Source organism: Schistosoma mansoni, assembly GCF_000237925.1.
Source record: "Schistosoma mansoni, WGS project CABG00000000 data, supercontig 0392, strain Puerto Rico, whole genome shotgun sequence".
Classification (NCBI taxonomy): domain Eukaryota; kingdom Metazoa; phylum Platyhelminthes; class Trematoda; order Strigeidida; family Schistosomatidae; genus Schistosoma; species Schistosoma mansoni.
The window spans coordinates 20,399-32,839 of NW_017386234.1; the positions used below are offsets into that span (position 1 = coordinate 20,399).

The following is a 12,441-nucleotide window of genomic DNA, read 5'->3' on the forward strand; positions in this document are numbered from 1 at the left end:
TGAGGAGTCCCATAATAGGACGAAACGGCCGTCCAGTGCTTCCTGGTTTTCCATGGTGGTCTAGCTTCAATTGACTCATGTTCTCAACTTTGAAAAATACTGAAATCACCACAAAAGCCCTTCAGATATCTTACGCTTACAACTAAAAGTAAAGATTTATTGTGTGGATATTTTCTCCAGATGAATTCAATAATTATATTATTTTGATAGAGTTTTGTTCTCTGAGCTGGATGGTTTGATCGTGGAGCTTTCATTGTCCTTCTGAACGACATCCTCAGCACAAACTTCGGGTAATTATATTATTCCTTTATTTATTTATTTAAACACATAAATATTGGTACAAAGAAGCACCAGATACATATGCGCCATACAAATCTCATTTGATTTGTGTGAGGGCTATGATACTGCCCAGCTGCCCAAACTGAAACAGGTGGTTTTCTTAGGGGCCACACCCAGAGCCTTTGACCTAAAGATCTGATCCACAAGGCAGTGGAGCATCGTAAGGAGATGCAGTCTCATGGTAACCAGTGACCAACGATTGATTCATAAGCCATTTGTTCTCTCAGGATACTGGAGTCCATGTGCACCATTGGTTTGGAATCACGGTTTTCCAACTTGATAGGTGGACTTTCCGTGTCCACCAACCCCATTAAAGCGCTGGACATTCGCTTTTGGTCCTCTCAATTTCGTAAACAACACCCCCGCCACGAGAAGGCAATGAGTAGGACTTCCCTCGTAGAGGCTATATACGTGTGGCCATGTGAGAGCATTTCAAGAGGGAGAGCGGACTCTCCCTACTCTCGGCCGTACCACGGTATTTGGGGGCATATTATTCCTTTACATAGAGAGCTAATCATAAACAACACAGGTATTGATATAAATGTATGACAACTTCTATAAATCACATTACCACAGGAGTAAAATACACTGAACTGGTAAACTAGGAAGAAAAATGAAAATACTACCACTCATGGCAGTAATCCACAAAAGGCGTACATGTAGTGATGTTTTATTATTTAAAGAGAAACAACAACCGATCAACATTACACTGAATAGAAACTGATTCAAACGACAAGCTAAACCATACGGTATAAAAAATAATAATCAACTCTCAATGTAAGAAGAAAACACTGATATTTCATTAGACAGATCAAATATTGCATACAAAAAAGATGCTTTAAGCAACAAGTGTTATCTATCAGTCAGCCAGTCACAACGTAGAACTTCGTACGTACGTACGTACATCAGTTCGAGTTGCCATACCACATTAGCACAAAGATCCAGTTATCAATTCAAATCCCATAGTAGTAGATGTAGTAAGTGTAGAAGCAGTCATCGGAAAGATTAGGGTTTGAAGATGTTATTGAAGGAGTATAATTCAGTGGTCAGTATCGAAATAATTTGATGGTAATTATTATTAAATTAATTAAATGGGCATAAATCACTTGTTTGCCCTTCAGTATTTGTAAAATAATACTTAATAAACACAATATAAACATTGTACAAAGCGTAAATGATATAATACACCACTAGCAGTTGATGAGTTTCAAAAAGGACGAAACTAGAGACTTGAATACTAACACTCATGTTGCTATTCAAGTTATAATCAATTTGTAAATACTAGCAGTATATTTAGGCCTCCATCCAAAAGACCTATATACCAACAAGAACTAATGAATTTAGTGTTGAATATAAAAAACAAGGGACTATACATAATAATAGTGTTAGTTTTGGTTAACTGATTTGTTAAACAAAAGCGTTAATAATGCTAAATTGAAATAAGCAGAATACACTATCAGATATGCACCAGGTCGTCGACGATATCAAGTAGACTCAATCACGCGTAAGAAGATAGTGTGCTTAGAAAGTATGTGATAAGAAGCGTTAGAAATTAAATGCTAAGACCAGTTTGTATAATAAACAATTACAAATTAGTGTACTCCATTCTCTTTTATGCATGACCAATTATTTGTTATGAAAGATTATACGAATGACTATTGAAATGAAAGGATATAATGCTGGTCGATAGATGATATACAATGGTACAAAGTATGACCCATTGATGGCTGTTCATGAAACCTAATTATCGATGTAAGCACCTGAACGATTTGAGGTCTAAACTGTTAGATATTCCCATCATTTCACAATGAAACATAATGGCAGCTTAAACTGAAGTGGAGTAGGGAATATAAACATGCAAAAAATTCAAATACTTAAACATGTAAGCCACAAACATGTAAAGTAGAACAAACGAACAAGATAAAAGTCAAACACTAAACGGGTTTTATTTTTACCTTAGTAACATGTTCCGTTTTATCAGTAGAATTAGAAACAACAGTAGTGGTGATGTTCGTGGCAGGAGAATTACTAGAAGTATTTGGTGATTTGATAATAATTGAATGTATATCATTCATACTTTCAAATACACATGATGTAATTGAAGGTGATTGTGTTTCAGAAGTGATTACATCTGTAATTAATTGATCAGCTATTTCATCAATTACATGATCATTCATTTTGTTATTCTAAACAATGTGTGAGTAGATATACATAAACAAAAGAAATGAGAAGGCATTATATTAATGATGAAGATTAGATTGTATTGAGTTAGATAAAGCATAATTAAACAAAGCGAAAAGCAAAATAGCAATCATAGCATGTTATGTAATGTAATAAAATCCCTTTTAACTTCGAAAAAAGTGGCTAGCAGTGGAATCCAGGATGCGCGTTTCGTCCTGCTTGGGACTCGTCAGTGATTTCAAAAATAATTGGTTAGTTAATAGTTAATCGAATTACGTTAGTGATAAAAAAACAAAACATTAAATAGCATAACATAGAAGATCATAGAGTTGTCTTTATTGAATAAATCTATAAACGAAAGCTTTTTATGATCTGAAGTAGCATGAGTTCCATCAACTCTACGCCAATGAAAGTGAAATTGAGAGTCATATTACAAGACTTTAAGAGAATTAGTCCATGTGTTTAAGAGAGGGGGTAATCATATGGTGTATGGGTTAGTATATCTTATCAACGACTATTATAAGCATGAATAGTTATCTATAAATCAAATACTATATATAACTACAATTGAAGTAACAACTGCTTCTACGAATTTGATGTTCATCATGTTGTGCTAATGAGGTAATAGCAACTTGGACCGATGCATATTTGTGCCTGGTCCTATGTTGTAGCTGACTGACTAACTACCTAGGTTAAAACTGACTAGTCAAAAAAATATTTAGAACTGGATTAGACTAAAAATATATGCACATATAATAAGATATTAAAACTAATAATTACTAGAGTAAACAAGGGAAAAGTGGAAAAAATATACCCCCCCCCCCCGAGAAAAAACATCAACAGCAACAGAGACTATAACCTGAATAAATTTGATTCAATAAGCATTAGATGGATATTATCGAGGTAGTATCTATATAATATAATAACTTCAATTAAGTCATATGGGTAAGCATTATAATCAATAAAATCTATATTTAAGTTCCCTTAACGATTATTATCAATTATATAGTGAATCATTTTAATACAGAGCTCATAATTTAAGTTAACCAATTCAAAGATAGATTGATAAAAGTGCATTGAAAAGAGTGTTTGTGGAGATTTTAGTAATTTTATATTTGAAAGCATAAATCAATTGAAGCTAGACCACCATGAAAAACCTGGAAGCGCTCGCGCGCGAGACTGATAGGTCCTGGATTCGAATCTCACGAGGCAGGATCTTGGATGCACACTGCTAAGGAGTCCCATAATAAGACGAGTTGGCTGTCACGCAATGCTTCCAGGTTTTCCATGATGGTCTAGCTTCAATTGATTCATGCTTTCAACTATAAAAGTGCATTGAGTTTTTTTTTTATTTTTTCTCTGTAGCAAAAGTGCATAATAGGGAAGAGAAGAAAAAGCATGATCACTTTTATGACATAATTACGTAATAATAGATCAAATGTGCAATCGATCATCATCATTATTATTATTATTATTGCCATTTCTTTTCAAATCAAATAGCATTGAATCTAGAGCACTTATAATGATTAGGTGTTGAGTGATTTAACCAGCTGTGCGTAGTAGAATAGAGTGGATTATATTTACTTGTTGTTGTTGTTGTTGTTGTTGTTGTTGAGGGTTTCCATAACTACACATTGGTGATAAAATTGGCAAAGTGATTTCAGTTCGCCAAATTTTCTTAGAAATAGTTGGTTTGATAGATGGTATATCTACAGTTGTCATTGATTTATCTATCCATGTAGGACATACAGTAATTTTAAAAGAAGGATGATTAGTAATTGTTGATTTATTATGATTATTCCTTGATTGTATGGCACTCATTGATTTTTCACATGATACCTGATTAGTATTAGTTGGTACCGTTATAATATTGGGTTTGCAGACTGACGAGAAGGTGAATAATGAACCGGATGTTCTTTGACTGACATGTGCAACGGTAGATCGACGTTTCACTTTAGAACGCATTTTCACAACTGGTATAGTGGTTGTCTGTAGTGAATCTTTCTTTAAAGAACGTGATCGAGCTATTGCAACCAATGATAGGCCTCGCATTTTCTCAACCTTCTAACATAATGAATTGTATTCGATTTTAAAAAGTAGCTACATTTTTTTCAAAAAACATTTCAACTGAAACTCAGACAACGAAAAGAACTTCAACAATAAATGTCAAATAAACAATGCAGAAAACTGGTTGGAAATACTAAGAACAAACATCTTTCAACCAATTCAGTGAATAACCAACTGCACTACTTCATATTGCTTATGTCACTCGACAAAACGCGAAAATACTTACGAGATAAGGATCATTTTTAGAAAGAATATGTTAATAGGTTGAAAGTATTTGAGAGGATCCTCTGAGTCCAAGTTTCCTGCTACTTGGCATACGTTATTAAAATACATTTCAGATCTTGAGAGAACTTATGTACCCTATAAGACTCGAACCCGCATCATTCAGCTTTACAATAGCTGCCACTGGGTAACAAAGCTAACTGTAACTTAAAGCCTACATGTAATATACTCGCTGTCATATGGTTGGATGTGTTATTATGGTTGTAGAACTATATGTACAAGTAATGACTAATCAGATAGAAGAAAATACATTAAAATCTGCACACTCACATATGTGTAATAAGAAAGAGATTGGTTGAATTATTGAGTGATATAGAGCAATGAATTTATGATGGAATGCCTTATAAAATAATAGTGCTAACAAAAATAACATAAACATGATAATACTTAGTAATATAAACAATGATAAATTCACTCAGTATTGTAAGCAAAGATGGATACTGACTAGCAGTGGAATCCAGGACAAGCGTTTCGTAATATTTGGGACTCGTCAGCTGGATGAACCTGCATCTCAGAGTTGATGTTCACTCTGGGACTCAAACCCAGTAGCTTTCGCTTCAAACGCTATCGAAGCAAGTGGCTATCAGGACTCAGTAGCTGAGTGGATAACGTGATGGCGTTTGAAGAGAAAGGTACTGGGTTCGAGCGAGTCCTAGAGCGAACATCAACTTTGAGATGCACGTACATCCAACTGACGAGTCCCAAATAGGACGAAACGCGCATCAAACTGGATTCCACTGCTAGCCACTATTCATCTTTGCTTATAATAAACAATGATAATTTGAAAATAAGGAATAAAACAGACCAATGAACAGGTTAAAAAAATCTAAAAATACAATTTGTCTGCTAATTTTGTCTAAACTGGAAAAACAATAAAATATGACACTTTCTGATTTATCTAACAATAAAACAAACTTAACAGTCAGTCAATCAGTCAACTACAACGTAGGACCAGGCACAAATATGCATAGGTTCAAGTTGCCATACCTCGTAAACAAACTTAATGGATAATATATTTACGAATTGATGTAATAATTCAACAAACTAGACTGTAATGAGATATGGCAACTTGGACCGATACATATGTGTGCCTGGTCCTATGTTGTAGCTGATTAACTGTAATGATATGATATTGACTTTAATTAATTGCAAAAAAGAGAGAACATATAATATTGGAGCAGTGATCTGTGAGGGTTGAAGCACTCGAATTCCGACAGTTAAGCACTCATTACATCTACATCCATTTGAGCAACTAGTTAGTATTATTTAATATCATACCGAGTAAGGCTTTAAGATGAACAAGGTACATTATAAAAAAAGGGTTATCTTCTTATATGTTTTATCATCTATACATCTTTCGATAGTTTGTCTACAAAAAGTATTAGAATAGCTTGACGATAAGCTGGGTTCGAGTGTCGTGGGTGCGGGATCGTGGGTGTATACTGCTGAAGAGTCCCATAATAGGACGAAACGGTCGTCCAGGTTTTCCATGGTGGTCTAGCTTCAATTGACTTATGATTTCAACTATGAAAATTTTTTATTGTTGAAAAATCAATAAACCATTTTAACTGTAACCAATTTTCGAGTCTGATCTTCATTCGATTGGTTATTCATTGAGCTATTATCTCATTCCTAACTTGGTTAACTCCAAAGGCGATGAATTCTCATTAGATATTCAGAAGTGACCTAAAATCTTTGTAAGTGAAGTTGACATGTCAGTGCTATTGGTTTGCTTGACCGTTCCAAAACTTCACGCAATAGCGTTTATTCAGCAATTTTAATTGATCCCGTTCGAACCAAGCTTGATTCATTATCGTTTACTGTTTTACCAGTGGTATATTATGGTGATGACGATATCTGACAGAGTAATATCATTCCTATTGTTATAAATGACTGATGAATAATTTAACAGATTCTGTACCACCAATACAATTTGTAGGCAAGTATAGTGACTTGTGATTGTTGTAATAAATCCTGTATCGTACAATTCAGATACTTTAGTATGGGAAGGTATTACAAGAGTCATATAAATCGTCTTCTAGGGCCTGCATATTGGTCGTGTTCAACCCATTCATTTCAATCTCCTTTGACAATATTATATCATAGATTGGTTGACGAAGAAAGCCTGTATTCGCGAATACTGATTAATTAGTTCATGGCAAAGGGATCGCATAAAGAACAGGTAGTTCAAAGATGTGAGCCGTGGAGATAACCAATTCGAAAGTTAGGATAAATTTTTCTCTTTGTTACCAGTTTACCACAGTTAAAAGAAAAACTCTACACAGCTTGACTAACATACAGTAGCATAAAGATAATGTACTCTTATAAATAGTTTGCAGCTTTCAAGAATATAGAGAAATATCTCATCAACTTCTCCGATGTTATATCAGCTTCAAGCTTGGAATCAAGCTAGAAATTATTATTATTATTATTTAAACACATAAATATTGGTACGAGGGGGAACCAGATATATATGGGCCACACAAATCTCATTTGATTTGTGTGAGGACTGGGATACTACCCGTATGTCCAAACAGAAACAGGTGGTTTTCTTAGGAGGCCACACCCAGAGCCTTTGACCTAAAGATCTGATCCACAAGACAGTGGGGCATCGTGAGGAGATGCAGTCCCATGATAGCCGGTGACCAACGATTGGTTCATACGCCATTTGTTCCTTCAGGACGCTGGAGTCCATGTGCATCATTGGTTTGGAATTAGGGTTTTCCAACTCCCGTAGGTGGATCCTCCGTGTACACCAACCCGGTTAAAGCGCCGGACATTCGCTTTTCATCCTCTCAATTTCGTAAACAACACCCCCGCCACGAGAAGGCAGTGAGTAGGACTTCCCTGGTAGAGGCTATATACGCGTGTCCATGTGAGAGCATTTGAAGAGGGAGAGCGGAATCTCCCCACTCTCGGCCGTACCAGGGCATTTGGGGGCTAGCTTGAAATATGGTAAGATGTATTTAAATAATCGAAGAACACAGACTGCAATTAAGTTAATTTGCAGTAATTTATATACGTTACATAGAGACTAATAGTACTTCATACGTGAACTAATTTAAATAAAATAGTATTTTATGAATATTTCCATTACATCTATTTAGTTAACCTTGACCTAACTTATAAATGAATTTACTATTCCTTGAGTATAGAATAATAACAATGAACCAATCGATAGACAAGATACTACTAGTATAATCACGTTCCATGAACAATTCACTTTACAAGTACACAGATTAACAATAAGAAAACTCGAAATGATAGGTCATGTCAAAAGGTAAAAAAGTTAGTTTGTTAATCATTTAGTTTATAATAAATACAAATTGATATACCTGACCTGCAATTATATCCTCAAGAGTGAAGAAAAAGACATGGATATATTTATAATTATCTTCAATTTATCTCTACGGGGTTCAAAGATGTCAATGAAATTAAATGAAGAAAAAATCGAACTAATACGGGGCGGCCAAACCAAAACGTGACATCAGTCCACAAAGTCACTAACTTCTAGTCTTAGCCATGCTGGTAGATGCAGACTACTTGGTTGTGGTCCACGTGACTATCTTAACCAATAGTTGGAGACCCTAGGTGACAAGGATCAGAATCGGTCACAATGGAGTAGGTGTATACACTCCTTATCTTCCCTTAAACCTTGAGATTAAAATTGCTTCATATCTGTCTTTCTCCCTGTACTATATTCTTATATACACAATCTTTCTTTTATATATTACTACCATTAAACTAACTGCTTCTATGAATTCGGTGCTCATCTTGTTGTGCTAACGAGGTATGGCAACTTGGACCGATGCATATATGTGCCTGGTCCTATGTTGTAGCTGACTGACTGACTGACAAATCGAATGTAAAAACAATAATAATATTAAAAAACACACTTACTGAATCAGATTGATTTTCAGAAGTTGTTTGTCCAAGACTAACACCACTGTCACCGCTATTATCATTTATTTGTTTAAGATTTTTATTAGATTCATGATCATTTTTGGAATTATCAATTTCTCCACCGATTACATCATTTTTATGATCATCAACGTCATCATCACCATCATCACAAACCATTTCAACAGGAATTGATAATTTTGTAGAATCTGATAGTATAAGTGGATTCAAATCATTATCGTCAATTTCATCAATCTACAATAAATAGAATATTATTTTGTTTTTTATTTAAGAATTAATGTTAAATTTATGAAGACAATGAGTCTTAGTTATTGGATTGTAGTAGTGGGAGTAGTAGGAGTATCAGTAGTAGGAGGGGGAGTAGTAGTAGTAGTAGTAGCAGTAGTATTAGTAGTAGTAGTAGTAGTAGTAGGAGGAGGAGGAGGAGGAGGAGAAGTAGTAGGAGTTGTAGTAGTAGCAATAATAATAGTACTCTCTTGTTTATACATATAAAATATAACTCTACTATAAGTACGTACACTTGTACTGCGGTATATTTGAGAAGTGTCCATGACGTTGAAAACCCAAGAACAAAGACAAGTTTTATGTCTGATCACTTGGTCAACGTTAAATATTTTCAAACAAATGATTAATATAAATAACATGATACATGAATGAACAGAAAAGTTTTTTTATGGATATTGGTTTTGTGTTACTGGGTAGTATTAATAGATCATAAATATTGAGTGCAGATGAAAATCGAATATAAGGAGAGAGAGAGAGAGAGAGAGAGAGGGAGAGAGATTCGGACTTGACAATTAGCTACAGTGATTTTCGCTACGTTTTAGAAACGAACATAAATGGATTATTGTATAGCCAATGTGATACGTTAATTTCAGGGTTTTTTAAACTACTTTGAACAATTAATAATGGAACTCAATAATGCAAAACGAGAACGGTTGTTGAATTCAGTCTTTAGAAACACTTGTGATATAAACGGTGAGATTTAACACTATTTCATAGCTTTGAACCTCCTGATTGATGGTTGGAAATCGAGTACTTTAACGAGTAATTAGAGCATATTTTTAGCAGATATCCACCGTGTAGCTACAGACTTCACGGTGAAACTATAATTTATGGACGATCTTTGAGCGACTCTAAAGTGACCTGGTGACAACTCATCAATTTGCTAGGGTCAATACAGGATTATAAATAAGTATGAGGAATTAGCATTAGGATTTATAGTTTGATTTGGGGTTAGAAATTAAATTAATGGTTTTCATCGTGAAAAGACACCAGCTATAATTACCTTTACTTAATCAATTCACTGATAATTAGGTCATACAGAAAAGAAGAGATTAAAATTTAATTCTCAATGTTTTATTTCGTCGTATTTATAGATGTAGTCATGAATCTTTATCGACTGAGATGGTTAGGCCACGTGTTACGTATGCCTCAACACCGATTACCACGACGCGGTATCCTGACTAGTATAGGGGATGGTTGGAAGTTAAAGGGGGGGCCAAACAAAAACGTGGCGTCAGTCCACAAAGTCACTAACTTCTAATCTTAGCCATGTTGGCAGATGCAGACTACTTGGTTGGGGCTCGCGCGACTATCGTAACCAACGGTTGGAGACTCTGTGTGACATAGATCAGAATCGATTACAATGGCGTAGGTGTATACATGTTTTATCTTCCCTTAAACCTTGAGAATAAAATTTCTTCATATCTGTCTTCTTGTACTATATCCTTATATATATATATATATTCTTTTATATATTACCACCACTAAATTAACTACTTCTATGAATCTGGTGTTGATCTTTTTGTGCTATTGAGGTATGGCAACTTGAACCTATGGATATATGTTCCTGTTCCTACTTTGTATCTGACTGACTGACTGAGATGTAAACAGTACTATTATCATATTGACTGACAACTAACTGAAAGTATTCATTTTCTTTTTTGGAAGTTTATTTACATTTTTGTTAAAATACCAGAGGTAAAAAGAAACAACGAGAGAGAGAGAGGAAGAGAGAGAGAAATTAAACAATTCATTTGAATTAAAAGAAACACTATTAAATGTTCAATATTTTTAATAAGTAATATATATATGTAATGATGATGATCTACACACACCAAAAACAATGAACTTAGGAATGTTTCTATGAAGTCATCAAGTTCTTTTTTCTATTCTATTAGAAAGAATTTGTTTGTTTGTTTGTTTTTATGATTCCTTTTAAAAGGATTATTTAGATTGAATATTGAATTTGAAAAGATAATCAGTGTCTAAACATTATCAATACATTATAATGTAGGATGAAGATATGGTTAAGTGTGATTTAGATAGAGGACTTTTGAACAATAGGTTATTATTTATTTTCATAGTTGAAAGCGTGAGTCGATTGAAGCTAGACCACCATGGAAAACCTGGAAGCACAGGACGGCTGTTTCGTCCTATTATGGGACTCCTCAGCAGTGCGCATCCACGACCTCGCCTCGCGAGATTCAAACTTAGGACCCACCAGTCTCACGCCAGAGTATTTAACCGATTTATTTATTTGTTTCATTTAAACACAAATATTGGTACAAGGAAGCACCAGATATATATTCGCCACACAAATCTCATTTGATTTGTGTGAGGGCCGTAATACTGTCCAGGTGCCCAAACTGAACCAGGTGGTTTTCTAAGGGGGCCACACCTGGAGCCTTTGACCTAAAGATCTGGTCCATAAGGCAGTGGAGCATCGTGAGGAGATGCAGTGCCATGGTAGTCGGTGACCAACGATTGATTCATACGCCTTTGTTCCTTCAGGATACTGGAGCCTATGTGCACCATTGATTCGGAATCAGGATTTTGAAAATCCTCTAGGTGGAATTTCCGTGTACACCAACCCGGTTAAAGCGTCGGACATTCGCTTTTCATCCTCTCAATTTCGTAAACAACACCTGTGGCACGAGAAGGCAGTGAGTAGGACTTCCCTGGTAGTTGCTATATACGCGTGGCCATGTGAGAGCATTGGGAGAGGGAGAGAGGACTCTCCCCACTCTCGGCCGTACCAGGGCATTTGGAGGCCTCTTAACAAAAAGATTCGTCGAATAAAAGTAAGTTGAATTTACTCTACAAATGATACAACTGCATATCTAACCTTTTTAAATAAACCACTATGTTTGACTTTAGATATATCTAAACCAAGTCACCGTTTTCTAGGCTAAAGTGGGAATATAACTACAGAGAATACATTTAGTTCATTTATTTACTTCACCCAGTTCAATCCAAATTTTTGTTTCTTTAGGCTGATTTCCTCTTTTTATATTAGTCAGTCATACACAACTTAGAATCTGTCACATATGTACATCGGTTTACGTTGACACGCCATACTAGCGCTTTCTAAATACAGTGCGATCTCTAGAACTCCCTTACATGGTGGATAAGATTTGTAGCTCAGGTGGATGATTTTGATGGAGTTTTGTTCTCTGAGCTGGATGGTTTGGTCGTGGAGCTTTCATCGTCCTTCTGAACGACATCATCAGCAGCACAAACTTCGGGTAGAAGTGAAGTGTTTGAATTTCTCCATATGTGTTTCACAGCTTATCCTGTGCACCTCGATGTTGAAATAAACAATGACAGATTTAAGGTCAACAAGAATTAATCAACATCGAGGTGCAC

General features: G+C 35.2%; 1 protein-coding gene across 1 annotated transcript in view; it reads right to left on the bottom strand.

Moving 5' to 3' along the window:
- Positions 1–8,949, bottom strand: part of Smp_199660 (protein kinase) — a gene marked incomplete at both ends in the record, with an annotated part of 28,398 nt that extends 19,449 nt beyond the window's left edge. Inside the window, 2 exons of the mRNA XM_018799597.1 lie at positions 2,295–2,525; positions 8,770–8,949. Coding sequence (XP_018644730.1) covers positions 2,295–2,525; positions 8,770–8,949 — 411 coding nt within the window. The remainder of the gene's footprint in view (positions 1–2,294; positions 2,526–8,769) is intronic.
- Positions 8,950–12,441: the final 3,492 nt, after the last annotated feature.